General features: G+C 42.2%; 1 protein-coding gene across 1 annotated transcript; it reads left to right on the top strand.

The window, feature by feature from the left end:
• QPCT (glutaminyl-peptide cyclotransferase) lies at positions 1-14,471 on the top strand. The gene is made up of 7 exons (XM_035108305.2): positions 1-479; positions 5,992-6,138; positions 8,828-9,109; positions 9,205-9,384; positions 10,015-10,114; positions 11,994-12,110; positions 12,521-14,471. Exons 1-7 carry the CDS (start codon positions 357-359, stop codon positions 12,664-12,666), a joined length of 1,095 nt encoding a protein of 364 aa, XP_034964196.1. The 5' UTR covers positions 1-356; the 3' UTR covers positions 12,667-14,471.
• Positions 14,472-16,316: the final 1,845 nt, after the last annotated feature.

The following is a 16,316-nucleotide window of genomic DNA, read 5'->3' as shown; positions in this document are numbered from 1 at the left end:
GAGGAAATGATAGGCAAAGCTGGATTGATTGGATGTGTGAATAAAATCCCTCTCCATTTTCAGTAGGGCAGGCGGGCAGGCAGGAAGCATGTTAAGAAGCAGAAAAGGTGCCTAATTAATGAGAGCAGATGCAAAGGTAGAGGCTGCCGGGTGAATCACATGCAGCCGCGCACATTTCATGCCTGCTCTCCCAGCTGAAAGGCTGCCCTGATCTCCCAGCTCTGCCCCCTTTCCCTCCTCCTCCAGCCTAGTACTTCAGAGCTGCTTCTTGTCTGCGCAGAGAGATCCTCCTCAGCGAGAGAACTGGCAGCCTCGGGTGTTGCCACATAAACAGGAGAAGCCGCTTCCGAAGAGGCATGGCTGGGGGAGCCAGAGGCAGCCAGGCTGCAGCATCCTTATGCCTGGCCTGGACCCTCTCCCTGGCTCTGGCCTCTTTCCCTCAGCTCGTGAGCGGACGAGTGGACTGGACCCAGGAAAAGGTATGTCAGTGGTCTGTCTGTCTCTCTCTGGTGGCTTTTTGTAATTTTGCTTCTGTGGGGAGGGCTACGTGTAGCATGTGGAGGGAGGGAATGACAGGGATGAAGGGATTTGGCGTGGGCAAAGGTCACAGGCCTCTCAGTCACCACGGCTTTGCAGGATTTAAAATAGTTTATCAGGCATCAGATTTTTCCACCCTTACTGGCAAATCACTGGTGCCAAGGTGCGCCTTTAAGATGATAATATGGGTGTGTGGGAGGAATGAGCTCTCTGTGATGTTCCAGCAGTTACTGTGTGTTTTATATATCCACTTATTATATAATTGTGTATGTTTCTATATGTGGATTTGTCAGAAGGGCCTTAAGGCAGATGATCTAGTAGGGCGATTGTGTATGTTAAAAATAGGCGATCTGGCAGGGTGGTGTACAAGTAAAGGCCACCCACTCAGCCCAATCATCTTGACACAATGCAGAGCACCCCGAAAAACCAGGAGGGAAAGACAAGCAAAATGCACACTAGATACACAGGCTGAGAGTGAATCATAGTGAATCGAAAGAGGGCATGGTCTGAAGGCACAGGATGTACCAGCCTTTCTAAAGCAGTTCTGGGTCTGATTGGTGCCTGGATGGCACGCTCGCTTACGTGTGTGTGTGTGTGTGTGTGTGTGTGTGTGTGGAGTTCCATGATGGAAGAAAAGCAGGGTACAAATCCACTAAGTAAAAGGACAAACTACAACTAGAATATCCTACAATGCACATACAGTACAACAGTCGAATTCTGCATACACTCAGAAGTTCCAATGAGTACAGCTGGAGTTAATCCTAAACCAGAATGGTGCTAACCTTAGAGCACACACTTGGTATATGCTGGTACCCCAGGAATCTCAAATTAAGCTTCTCAAAATCTGCTCAGAAACTAAAATGGTGGCTAACTTTGTAACTAGATTGGAGCTATAAACTTAGGTCAGGCATCCCCAAACTTCAGCCCTCCAGATGTTTTAGACTACAATTCCCATCTTACCCGACCACTGGTCCTGTTAGCTAGGGATCATGGGAGTTGTAGGCCAGAACATCTGGAGGGCCACAGTTTGGGGATGCCTGACTTAGGTTATATGGTTGTAACCATATATGGATCTGATTATATGGATCTGATTACCATTTTATATATATCAAGGTGCTTGCTGATGGAGACAGACACTTAAAGGACAATCCTATTTATTGAGTTTAATTAAGCTTTCTCCTACTGAGTTAAACCACAGAGTCTAGGGCTTGCTGATCAGAAGGTCGGCGGTTTGGATCCCTGCAACGCGGTGAGCTCCTGTTGTTCGGTCCCAGCTCCTGCCCACCTATTAGTTCGAAAGCACATCAAAGCGCAAGTAGATAAATGGGGACCGCTCCGGTTTGCCAGAAGCAGCTTTATCATGCTGGCCACATGACTCAGAAGCTGTCTGCGGACAAATGCCGGCTCCCTCAGCCTATAGAACGAGATGAGCGCCGCAACCCCAGAGTCGGGCACGACTAGACCTGATGATGGTCAGGGGCCTCTTTACCTTTACCTACTGAGTTTAAGTAAGCTTTCTCCAAAGTAAGTGGGTATAGCAACTTTCTTGGCCCCAGAGGGACATTGTCAAATCTAAAGAAATGGTTATGGGCACCATACAATAATACCCATTTCACTGAATAAAAAACTGGGCGTGTTCAGAACCCCTCTCTGCAAATCAGCACCTACTCACCCCAAAACAAACAGACCAAAGAAAGCAGGACACCCCCCCCCAAAGACAGGCAGCCCTCCCCTACCAACAAAAAGAAACAAACCCTACAATTAAAAAAGAGAGGGCAGTGAGGTGTTGGGTATGCCCTGCTACTCCAAGGCACATAAGATTTCAACCTTATTTAACAATGCACACTTCTTTTCCCCTATGATAACCATTCTGAACCGAACTGGACAAGACTCTCATAAGATAGTGTGCTGCTGTTAAGTGTGGTTATGGTTGTAGAAGGTTTGGCTCAGCCACCGATACAAGTGCAAAGCTGAACAATCAACCTGCACTGCATTGTGCTTTGGGGCGGGTCTCTGTGTGGCCAAAAAGCATAAGTTTAGGAAGCATGTTTTGAAACTTCATGCAAGCTTGCTCATGAATGCTAACTTCAGACACTTATGTGCTATCCTACTGTATTAATAATGCATTGCATTACATTCAATAATGCTACATGTTTACTGCCTGGTTAGCACTCTTTACGCTGGCATAAAGTAAATGCAAATTAGTCCCTTAGACCCTGAGATACCAGGCCTCCTGGGTTCAATTCAATTCATTTTGAAGGCACTGGGGAAATGTGGGTTATTTTTAACCGCAGTAGACTATACGCTTAATACTAGTGTGTCACAGAAAGCGTCTTTAAGCCGTGCATTTTTAAGGACAAGCAATTATTTACTCCTTCCCTTGCTGCTTTTGTCGCAGGTTTGATGCAATCTAGGTCAGTGATGGGGAACCTGTGGTTTCCCAGATACTGTTGGACCCCAACCTGCATCAGCCCCACCTAGCATAACCAAGGAAATTGTAGTGTGGAGGATCATAGGGTCCCCATCCCAGATTCCAGGCTATGGCAAGCAAGGTTGCATCTGTAAGTTCCTTATTGCAAGATCATATGCCAAGCCTAAATAAGGATTTCCCCCCTGTTCACAAGAGAGTTCCTAATGCTGTACTTTTGTAATATCTTCGTTCTGAAGTCTGTGGTTATTGCGGCCAACATTAAGCGCTGTCTAGTTTTCTGCTGCTTCTGATCTAATGGGTCATCCATTTTAAGAGAACATATGATTTCCTAGTTTCAGGTAGGTAGCCGTGTTGATCTGAGTCGAAACAAAATAAAAAAATTCCTTCAGTAGCACCTTCAAGACCATACCAAAATAAAAACTTAGTTGGTCTTTAAGGTGCTAATGAAGGATTTTTAAAATATGATTTCCTGACATCAATGTCTCTTATAAAATAACGGCTCTGTCTGTGTGCATATGTTGTTAAAGCACATACAATGGGGCCACAGATGCAGTCCAGGATTTATGCCAAAGTAGGCAGAAAAATAACTGGGCAGAATTAATCCACTTAAGGGCAAATAAACTTGGCATTTCAGTTGCTGCTGTTGTTTTAACTGACTGCTGCTCACCCATGTGTCAGCTCAAAATCCAGTGGCACCTCCTTTTCCCTTTCTGCAGCTGCATACCCACTATATCTTTGAAGCACATTTGAAACCCGTCCTACCACAGATTGCTGTGACTCCTATATTTCCCGCTGCATAATACACTTCCATTTGCACAGCTGTTGCACTGGATGCACAACCAGTATTTTCACACAACAGCCTTTGCACTGGTGGTCAGAGAACCCAGGCTATATATCACAGCCTGGTTCTTTGGGGTCTTCCAGGTTACCTGTATATTGAGCACTCATCCTAATTTGTTTGTGAGGAGGCTAGACAATGTTGCACACTTTCCAGTGTGTCTTCCCATCGCTTTCCTTATCACAAAAGTCTGATATTTTGGGGTACTGCATTTATTTCAGAAAGCATCCCAAGCAACTCTAACTGTATGTGATTGAATCCTGCTTCAAAATGGTAGTCATCTGGAAATGCCCTTGTTTTCTACTGATGCTCCTTTTGGTTTCTTTTTTAAATAAACCCGTAAAGAAAGTCATGCATATCACAATGTGAATCATTTATTTCTTTAAATTTTTTTTGGGGGGGTGGGGGTGGGGAGAAGATGTACATATACACCCCCCCTGCCTTTCTACTCAAAAAAGGAGACTCAGCTCAGCTTACAACCTGAAATAATAGGGACGGGAGAGATCTTACAACTTTTCCTTTAATCAGTGATCAGACCTAGCAATTCCATTTCTCCATTTCTCTTTCATGCTTCCAAAGAAAATGTATTCTTCTGCATTAGCATGATTACAGCATTACTGTATTTTGTCTTATAATGGCAGACACTGGCTACAGTAAATGTTTGTTTGGTCCTGCCAGGAAGATTGCCGCCGTATGTGTCTTTTATTGATTTTCATACTAAGTGTGCTCATTTCTCCCCGCTAACTTCATTCTAATCTCACTGTGGTTCAAAGAGCCCTGTTGGCTAAGATGGATAATGCTTTCCCACTACTCATACTTCAAGAAAGCTATAATTTAAGAATCACAGTAAACTGAGCATGCTAAAAATTAAGAAAACAAGAAGATTAAAATTTGCAAAGACCCTCTCTGTTTAGCTTCAAGACTTCTCTTCCAAACTATTTGCATATTTTCATACCTTTCAAATTATACTGTTATGAGTTTGGGTTCTAGAGTTTGTGGGTGCAAGGAACCCATAATTCCTGGATTTAGTAAGTGTTAGAATTTAATCAACACTTGGAGTCTTAAAATGGGCTACTAGATGCTAGATTTATCATGTTAAAATACAGGTCAAACCAGCTTCCCGTGTCAGGGGAAGATGGACCATTAAAAGAGGACAAAAGGAGGACTAATACTAGAATTGTATGTGTAGGACTACTTTTGTGGGCCTTTCCCATCTAGTTATCATCATCATCTCACCCAGCAGGGTAGTAATTGGGTTTGATATTCACATACTAACTAACAGCTGCCGTGTGGATCCTTGCCATGAAAAGGCAATTTCTACATGGCTATGGTGGGTGAAGGCAGACTGCATGTGGGCTGTGTACATACCTTACATTTAGAGCGCATGACTCCCCCCCCAAAGAATCATGGGAATTGTAGTTTAAGGGTACTGAGAATTGTAACTGTAGGGTAAACTACAGTTCCAATTATTCTTGGGGTTGGGGGATTTTAAATGTATCATCTGTACATTTATGCTTTAAATGTATGGTCTGTATATGGCCTTTGATTGATTTGCATGCAGCATTGTAGCCTCCCCCCACCCCAGTGTTTATATACAGTTGCATGATCTGTCTGAGATGACTATCCCAAATTCCAGTTGGATCCATATTTTGCTGTCCACAGATGGCGTATGATCCAGTGAGAGATGCTGCTTGCAGATGGGAGAATAACTTTTATGTTTCCCCCGTAACTCTGGAACCTCCCACCAGCCCTGGAATGACACCCCCAAACTCAGCCCTCCAGCTGTTTTGGACTACAATTCCCATCATCCCTGACCACTGGTCCTGTTAGCTAGGGATGATGGGAGTTGTAGTCCCAAAACAGCTGGAGGGCTGAGTTTGGGGATCCCCAACCCTCCTCTCTATTGTTGGGAGCAAAGTCTGGATGCAACCATTATATGCAGCAGCTATTATGCTGATATGTTTCTATATTTCTCTCTTTCTGGGGGTGGGGACACATGCGTATCCATACTTCCATTGTTTGGCACTTTGGATGATTATTTTAACAGAAAACTGATAATGGGTATTTTTAAATAATACTTCCTACACTATTGTCATATACAAAAACACTATAGCAAAATTCATCCAGTCATTCATTATGATTATTTATTATGTTAAAATAATCTTGCCTCCAATTCCTTCCTTAGTACTCCCACCGTCCAACAATTTTAAATGCAACTAGCATCCAACAAGTTGCTGCTCACACAGATATCAACCGAATGTGGCAAAATGATTTGCACCCGATACTGATTGAGCGATATCCAGGATCACCCGGCAGTTATGCTGTGCGTCAGGTGAGTCTGACAAGCTGAATGTGCAGTCCACACTAATGTCTGCAATACAGTAATCCTTCTCTTTCTGTTTCCAGGATACCTCTAACCTTCTACCAGTTCTAGGCATGCTGGTTTTCGGTAAATTACTCACACAATGGTCTATTATAACAACCCAATAGATTGTAGGTCACATTTCGCCATAAGAATCTCTGCATTCACAGCAGTGGCTTGGCCCTCCCAACTCTGTAGAACACAAGAGCCCTGCTGGTACAAGCCAATAGCCCTGTTGCCCAACATCCTGTTCTCACAGTGGCCAACCAGATGTCCTTGGGAAGCTCACAAGAGGGCAACAGCACACTCCCTACTTGTGATTTCTAGCAACTGGGATGCAGAGGCATACTGCCTCTGGCAGTAGAAATAGAACATAGCCACCATAGCAAGAAGCCACTTCCAACTACAGTGGTATCTCGGGTTACAAACACTTCAGGTTACAAACTCCTCTAACCCAGAAATAGTACCTCAGGTTAAGAACTTTGCTTCAGGATGAGAACAGAAATCGTGCTCCAGCAGCATGGCGGCAGCAGGAGGCCCCATTAGCTAAAGTGGTGCTTCAGGTTAAGAACAGTTTCAGGTTAAGAACGGACCTCCAGAACGAATTAAGTTCTTAACCCGAGGTAGCACTGTATTGTATTGCTTTGTTGTTTTTGTTTTCATTACTTATTTGTGCTTTTATCTTGTGAACCGCCCTGAGATCTTTTGATGAAGGGTGGTATATAAATATAATAAATATCTCTGATCTAGCACCAGTAATGTAATATAATATCACATTCTCATATAATGGACCAGATTCCTCAGTTGCAAAGAAATGAAATGAAATAGCTACACTGCATATTGGAAATATCAAAAATATTTTCAGTCAAAGTAGAACTTTGAGGGAAGTTGCACGAAGTGAACACAGAATGTGTAACAGCTGAGCATTTATCCCTTGGAAAGGCCCTCAAACAGCTGTGAGCCATCTTGGTGCAGTTGCAACCTGAAGACAGGTGAGTTTAATGATCTGCAGTTGATGAGGGGGAGGCGGGTAGCCAGTTTCAAAGAGTATCTATTGCATTTAGTGCTGTCGTTTCCTTGGAGATTTACTGGCAGACAGCCCAAACAAAGAGAAAACAGTGACATCTCTGGAACAGCAATCATTGGGCATGTACAGACAAGAATTTGTACTGCTAGGGGAGAAGAACAATATCAAAGTAAAAACTTCCTAGAAAGAATATTAAATTATGCAAATGAAAATGGAAATTGGGTTTACCAGAATGTCTCCTTTAGGTATGGATTTCCAATGTCAAATAGCAGGTTACTGCTGGTCCATCTTATTTAATTATTGTTTCTCATACTGCTTATCATAAGCACTGAATCCAGGATTTCCTGTTCATTGGCTTGATTTCATGGAAGTGACAGTGTATAATATCCTTCTGAATCAAGAGCTATCCTTTAGTCACATCTCTCTTCATTTGTACAGCATGATTCTTATGCATATGTATCAAAGTGTTATATAAGATGCCCTGTTAAACCTTTATTCCAATAACATGAAATGTGCCGCAGGGACCATTTCTAAAGCAGATGAGACGTGTTGCTAAGGAAACATCAATGAGGGGCAATTAAATGTCATTAACTGACAGCAGCTAGGCTCCAAAACCTGGTTGCCTTCTGGGACAGCACAGGCTGTAGTCAGCATTAGGAGAGGAAAGGGAGGCAAGCAAACCAACTGCTTCTTAACTTCGCTGCTGACACCAAGTGGATACCAAGGTTTATCTCTGGCTGCCTCTACTCAACAACCCTTTAATCTTCTGGACTTTAACTGGCTCAAACAATTACAATTCAATTCCAGTTCATTACCCACCCTTCACCCCAAGGTCCCAGGGTGCATTACAACAATCAAAAAGAAAAATGTTAAGAACACTTAGAACAACTTACCACCTCTACTCCCAATAATGGGTAGGGTGGTACAGTCAGAGTAGGCACATTGGCATCCATGGGACAAATTTAACATTGTGCTCTTCTGATTTCTGCTTGCCGGGCAAGAGGATCCTCTTCGCCTCCCACTGTGTTCTAGATGCTCTCTTGATTCTCCAGAGCAAATTTGGGAATGCCAGCTTAGTTGAATCTGGCCTTCTAGACTTAAGCCCCTTGGTTTCCACAGTTCTACTCTGCATACGGCTAACAATGTGGGTGGCGCTGTGGTCTAAACCACTGAGCCTCTTGCGCTTGCTGATCAGAAGGTCGGCGGTTCAAATCCTGACGACGGAGTGAGCTCATGTTGCTGTCCCAGCTTCTGCCAACCTAACAGTTCGAAAGTACGCCAGTGCAAGCAGATACATAGGTACCACTGTGGCGGGAAGGTAAACGACATTTCCATGCGCTCTGGCTTCTGTCATGGTGTTCCATTACGCCAGAAGTGGTTTAGTCATGCTGGCTACATGACTCGGAAAGCTGTCTGTGGACAAACGCCGGCTCCCTTGGCCTGAAAGCGAGATGTGCGCTGCAACCCCATAGTCGCCTTTGACTGGACTTAACCACCCAGGGGTCCTTTACCTTTACCTTTAACCTTTCAGTGTTGAATTTCAGCAGATAATGGCACACCTTTCTAGGCAGTTTTTTTTAAGCAAAATAGTTTTGCTTGAAAATAAGAAACATTTGCTCCTTTGACTTTCAGCATATCAAGCATCGTCTGCAAGGACTACAGGCTGGCTGGGTAGTTGAAGAAGACACGTTTCAGAGCCATACTCCTTACGGATACCGCACCTTTTCAAACATCATCAGCACCCTCAATCCCCTTGCCAAGCGCCACTTGGTGCTTGCTTGCCATTACGATTCAAAATACTTCCCACCACAGCTGGACGGCAAAGTGTTTGTTGGAGCCACCGACTCAGCAGTGCCCTGTGCTATGATGCTAGAATTGGCACGCTCCCTGGACAAGCAGCTTCATTGTCTGAAGGTATTTGGTTCTTTTCTGCAGTTGTTTCTGCATTAACCATGAACCACAGCATGGCAACTGACCTTACATTTTGTCCTCTGTCCCTCATCCCACAGAAGGCCGTCTCAAACGGCAAGTCAGATCTCTCCCTGCAGCTCATTTTCTTTGACGGCGAAGAAGCTTTCGTCCGATGGTCCCCTTCAGATTCTCTATATGGCTCTCGGCACTTGGCCCAGAAAATGGCAACGACTCCACACCCTCCAGGCGCCACACATACAACTCAGATTCAGGGCATTGTAAGTGAGAACTTTATGGAGGGAGAAGGGGGGTCAAGGCACATAATCCAGCCAAAATTAAGCACTCCGCAGTCTTGTTGATTTTTAAAAAGGGAGGCAATTTAGCATGTAACTTACTCTCTCACTGGAATTGTGGAAGAAATCATCTCCGTTTCAAATAGGAGCATGCAGCCATTGGGTCATGTATGAACCACTGTCCACAGTGAATGTTCAACCATGTGAATGCCTGTGTCACAAAATGTCTCTGGGGGCTTATCCACACATACTATTTGCCTTGCTTTTTCCAGGCATAGGCCCATATTTTAAAGCTCATTGTCTCAGCACTACTACTTTTTTGCCCCAGAACTTCCCCGCAAAAACCAGCTCTAAGTGCAACAAATGGCAATTCGGGTTTTCCAAAGATTGCAGTTTGCTCCAATTCTGCTCTAAAGAGCGGGTTTTTTGCAGGGAAAGCTCTGGAGCAAAAAGAAAAAAAGCTTTAAAGTGTGGGTTGGGTCTGGAAAACAGGAAAGGTACATGTGAATAACCCTTGGGTCTGTCAACACTCCAATTTGGGGCAGTCAGTACAACATATTTAAAGGGTTCGGTGAGTACATTTAAAAGGCCTATTTCTTTATTGATTTCTCATAGGATCTTTTTGTGCTACTGGATTTAATCGGTGCTCGGAACCCAACATTCCCCCTTTACTTTCTGAACACAGCCCGGTGGCTGGGGAGACTTGAAGCGATCGGTAAGATTAGATTATGCAAAACATAATAACTTAAAATGGTTGACATAACAGGAACTCTAAGCTCTTCTAGTTTCATGTGTGTAGGAGTTAAATTCTGGCTGTAAATTACTCTCCAAATTTTACAGCTCTGCATATGGCAATTGTTTTTTGCCTTTGGGTGAATAATTTCTGACTCTAGTACTCACATATCATATTATAACTCGTCTCACATTTTATTTATTAAAATATTCATAAGCCTCACAGGGTCAAATCATTTAAAATCAATGAATTAATTCATAAAAAAACAAAGCAGCTGAAACAAAAACAACTGAAACAATAATCAACCGCCTACAGCTGATTCACAGCAGTTCATTTTTCATAAATGTCTGAGACAATAGCCAGGTTCTTCCTTTCTTTTTCAAGCTTCCAGACCCAACTCTGTAAAATAAAAATCTATGCTGATATTACCCAAACAGTGAATTGCTAGATTGGGCTGCTAGTTGGCCAGCATTATTTAGCAGTACAGTTGTATCTTGGAAGTTGAATGGAATCTGTTCCGGAAGTCTGTTCAACTTCAAAACGTCTGTTCAAAACGTTCAGAAACCAAAGCGCAGCTTCTGATTGGCTGCAGGAAGCTCCTGCAGCCAATTGGAAGCCGCGTAGGATGTTCAGCTTCCCAAAATTTTGCCTGCATAGATTTGCTGGAACACTCACTTCTGGGTTTGCGGCATTCAGAAGTAAAAATATTCGAGAACTAAGCTGTTCAAAAACCAAGGTACGACTGTACTTCATATGAGAAGCCCAAACTGGTTTGTTTTCAACCCGAGATGTCATAAATCAGGGATGGGGCATCATTGGCCTACAAGTCCCTTTAGCACCAGGATGTGGGAAGTTGAGAATCCACCAACATCTGGAGGGCCACAGATAGTAAATGTTGGGATGGGTTTTAATAGGTAGAAGAGGTTATATTCATTGCAATTTATTCCTCCAGGTGCCCTCATGTCTGGGTTGAACAGAGTTTCAAAATCCCACCCTTGGTAGCAAAATTAATAGGAATTATGCTGTAAAAGCTTGTTTTGAGCAAATCCAACTATGAAGTAAGTTGGCTTTCCCCTTTTTAACCCGATTAAGAATCAGGCAACAACTGGTAAAGTAAGTTTAAAAGTAAGATTTACTTACTTTATCATTATGCATTGGATCACAACAAAGGCAGCAGCAAATCTATGCAGGCAAAATATTTACAGTATAAGCAGCTTCAGGCATGTGCCTGGAGCTGGAGCAAGTGCAGACATGTCTGCATCCAACACTGGTCAAAGGAAAGAGGAACAGGAAGTATTTTATATTCCTTCCTCTCCAGTAAAAGGAGTGGAAATGACATCACACAGAGCACTCTCTACGACTTGTATTTCTTTGGTCTGCCTATCAACAATACAGTTAGCGCCTTTTCATGCTAACTAGCAAGAATATGCATTTGTTTGGCTGCTTTGTTGTTTAGTCATGTCCGACTCTTCGTGACCCCATGGACCAGAGCTTGCCAGGCACTCCAACCTTCCACTGCCTCCCGCAGTTCGGTCAAACTCATGTTAGTAGCTTTGTTTGGCTGCTAATCCCCCACAATACATGGGCTGCATCATTCACAAGGCCATTGTACTGTGTGAAATTGTGTGTGCAGGGGGAATTACTCATTTGTGCATCAAAGTTTGTCTTCCCTATCCTTCGAGCCCCACTTGTTAGATTACACCCCCATCATTTCTAGCTAGGGTCTGGGGACCTTGGGTTAGGGAAGGATGGTCAAAATGTTTAAAACATTTCAGACTTAGGGCCTTGGCTTTTTAACAAAATAGTGCCATACTCAGTTTAAACTTTTTTTTAATATTTTTTTTTAAAAAAAACCCTGCAGAACAAAACCTCATTGCTTTGGGTTTGCTAAACGATTACTCTCCTGAAAGGCCCTATTTCCGGCCTGACTTACGAAGACATCCAGTAGAGGATGACCACGTTCCATTTTTAAGAAGAGGTATGACAACTTTTTATACATTATACTTTTGGCAGCAGAGTCTGAAAGATGAGAACTTGGGGCAATGGCAGAAGGGATATAAGGCAGGCCCTTATACATACAGTACCTGTATTAACTTTAAAATATAAACCTGTTCAGCATTAACTAATGATGTGATATTATTGCATTTTCTGTAGGGCTTGAAAGGTGGAAATAATTTTTTTAAAAGTTATTATTTATATGGTTGCTTTTCTAATTTCTTTACCCTCTTACTAGTAAGCTCTGGAATTATTTCTTATTTAATACTCACTAAAGAAATATCACTGGACTAGAATGCAACACCATAGTGCTATTGTGTTTATATAACCAAGTAAAGTACATGCCTAGAAGTCCAGTAATCTCCAGAATCATCTTTGTTCTCTTCCCTCCAGGGGTTCCAATCCTACACCTGATTCCAGCTCCTTTCCCTAGAGTGTGGCACACCATGGAAGACAATGAAGAAAATCTTGACAAGCCAACCACTGACAACCTCAACAAGATTCTACAAGTGTTTGTGCTGGAATATCTCAATCTGTGATGGCACACTGTTGGCTCCCACACAACTCTTGCTCTGTTTTTAAGGCTACCACTTGTTCCTCTTTAGCTGCTTCCAAAAACAGGCCTTTGGAGACTATAGGAATACAATAGTTTAGTTTCTAATCTTTACCCCCTAGAGGAAAATGGAAATAATGGCAATTCTTCAGGGTTTAATGGTACATACAACTGTGTGTAAACCAAATTCTGGCAGTGGGGAAAATAAACATTTGTACCAAACTGTGTTCAAGTAGAAGGAAAAACACCACTGTCCATCTTTCATTGAAGAAGAAATAAATGAAAAGGCTTAGTTTCATTATGCTACACAATGTTATTCAGTACAGTATTTCATGATTTCAGCTGCAGCAACATTCCAAAAAATTAAGTGCTATTTCTTTTAACATCAAGTGATAATAATTTAGTGCATACTTGGTATGCAGTTAAATGTGAATAGAAGATAGGTGATGAGAGGAATCCACCCTTGTAGCTTATTTCTTCTAATATCCTTCTGTCCAGATGAATCTCATGAAGTGGTCCACTGTATGAGGTTCCAAAATAAATGTTCATTTACTGTGCCATAACTTGTAGTCTAACTGGGTAAAAGGAGTCCCTATACATGGATTACCATTTTGTACAAGGTGGGAGGGGGATAAGGGTCTCTTTTAAATCATAATGTTACCACACAATGCCCTGATTGCATAGCCCTATGATCATTTATCAAGTGAAGAGTCATCGAATCTTACTGTGTTATCTCTACAGGCAATTATTCAACAGTGGAATTCAAGCTTAGAGGCGAATCATAGATGAAGCAACTGCTTGATGCCTAACTAAATTCCACTGAATATATCAAGTCACTCTGATATTGAATGTAACACGTTTTCAGGCTGCATTTTTAGATCCTTAAAAAAAACCAACAACAACACAATGCACATCAGTGGTAGTATCTTGCAGATTTCATTGTACAGTTCAATCTCAGAACCCTGCTTTAATTGTACCGGAATGGTTTTGCCACTACAGCCAAAACATTGTCCTGTGACGGGCTTGGTCAAATCCCAGTTCCTGTCCCTCTTCCCTGTACATGAACACACAGAACATTTCCACCACTAAGATTCACTGCCTCCTTCCACTTTGCTTATTCCCCACCACCTCCCTTCAGAGTTTGGGCCTGTGTTGGAACATAATGCTGCAACTTGTGAGCTTTGTTGCTATGCCAGGATGTCTGCAAATACATTTGAGCTCCAATACCTCAATTACACAAGCATGGTCTGTAGAATTATATCCTTCCAAATAGTTGTAACTATGGGCTTTAGTATATGGTAGTATGGGCATTTATTGCTTACACGTGTATCCCTCAAAGGAGAACAAGGGAGACACTATCCTCACAACAAACTGGTAAGATAGGTTAAGTCAAGAGACAATGACTGGACCAAGGTCACCCAGGGAGCTTTACAGCTGAGTGTTGAGTTTAACTCTAGTATCACGTCACAATCCAACACTCTATAACCATTATCTTTCATTATATCCCAAAATTGGGAATGCATTTGTTAGAAAGAATGTTTAAACCTTCAACCATGCAGGATTAACAGCATTACCTTATGGCTGTTGGTAAATTTTCCACTTTGGATAGGTGATCTAACATTTACACTACCAAGTTATTCTGAAATAAAAGTCCTAAGTCTGATTTGTATCTAATTCTTGAATATGTAATGACCTGGATGTAGTCTTTAAAAACAGAGCACCATTCATTGTGTTTATATTTGGATAAGCAAGTGTCTTATATATTGGCACTGTATAATAAAATAAACACTTAAGTCTGTTGGAGCCTATTTTCTCCCTCACGTTTAGTTCTCCAGAGTTATGTTGGTTTGAAGGACCAAGATATACAAAATGGGTAAGAGAATTGATTTCACTGGGCAACTTCTATGGCTTAGCAGAATACAAACAGCCCAAAGGAATGTTTGGAATCTATACCAAAGGGAGTTCCACTCATACAACACAACTTCCATTTCCTCTCCTCCCCCCAGAACCCAACACCCCCAAATCTGCTCCAGAGGGACCCTTATCCCTTTGCAGCTGATCTTGAGGCTGAGAGAGGAAGTTCCACTGGGCACATGGAAATCTGTTGCACATGTAAAGCAGCAACATTGGATTCAGCCCTGTTTTAAATTCTACCCACACCCAATGACACACGCCTCTTTGAGCTGGGTGGAAGAGGGCATATAAACTTCTTCCGCATCAAGGAGAGGTACTTGGAAAACCTGAAATGGCTCTGGTACGGTTGTCCTGCCTCAAAGAACATCATGTGCCCTTTTAGCATTAAATGGATATGTCTCACAATCAAAATAACCAGACACCCAGCAGCGGACATGCTAGAAAAGGAAGGGTATCTATCCAGCAAGGCATTTGGGAAAGGGAAGGTGGAAAAGCCAAATCCTGAAATCAAACCACCACCCCCATTTCCTCCTTGCAGAAGGGTCCCCTGAATCACAAACAGGAGAGGGTAGGAATGTAAATGGCTGCCAGGAAAGAAACCTAGAGGTAGGAAGAAGGTGCGAGAGTCCACATGTCTGCTACAGCAACCTGGTTTCATGCATGCTGTTAGTGTGACTGTTTTGGAGAGCAGGGTGGAGGAGAGAGGCAGCCACACTTTGTGGTTTTCCGTGGTAGAAAAGTAAAGTTGATGCTGGTCACCAACTAATCTAAATCATGTGCCCTTGTAGGTAAGGACTCACTGAAGGAAAACTAGGTACAGTACAGTATATAATGTAGGCAGGTGGTATACAAATTTTCACTGGCAACAGAATGAAGGGAAAAGTATCACAATACTTATTAGCAAAACATTAAAATATGCACTCAAATCAGTTACTGATCATGCTAGTTGAAACTGCTAACAAAAAACAGAGTGACTGACCTGTTGCTATACTTCCCATTTAAGCACCTTGCTTACCTTCATGCAGAGGTACCATCAGTTTTAAAAAAGCAGCTGGAAAGAACTTTTAAAATCAGTGTTTCCTTAAATAAATGCTACTGGGTTAACCAAAGCATCCATTCCACATACCGGTACCATGCCACTACTCTGAACTCTTCAAACAGGATTACCAATAGTTTAAAAGGACCACCCTAAGATTTCCCAGCACACTGTCAAACACAGATGACAGAAATAAAAATGAATCTGTGATAGTTAACTCCATATGAGAGTTGATAACTCTTGTGAACCTGGCAGCAATATAAAGTATTTATTTAGATAAGCATCTCTTAATGTCAAATAAGATTTCAAGTGGGTTTGTTGGACCTCCAAGTGGCCATTTTTATATGACACACACCTTTCCAATTAAGGAAAAGGTAACTTTTAAAAATGATTGTATGATTACATCATATGCAAAGAAGTTTTGGAGAAATTTGGTAATTGGAAACACTCTTCATCACCATCAAGAAAACGGTATAGAACCTCACTTCTGACCAAATTTGTTATCTTCTGAAGCTCCATTGATATAGTGTACTGTAATCACTTACAAAAGCAAAAATAAAACATGAATAAGCTCACCGCTTGTATAGTTGCAACTTTTACAGTCAGAGAGCAGTAACTGCGTGAGATAGTAAATGAAGCAACAAAAACACATTTTCATGATTGGGAATATTTGATCCTGGTCCATC

The sequence above is a fragment of the Zootoca vivipara genome, chromosome 3 (genome assembly GCF_963506605.1).
Source record: "Zootoca vivipara chromosome 3, rZooViv1.1, whole genome shotgun sequence".
Lineage (NCBI taxonomy): Eukaryota > Metazoa > Chordata > Lepidosauria > Squamata > Lacertidae > Zootoca > Zootoca vivipara.
The sequence above is the reverse complement of the archived record's forward strand: the minus strand, read 5'-3'. Positions and strand labels throughout refer to the sequence as shown.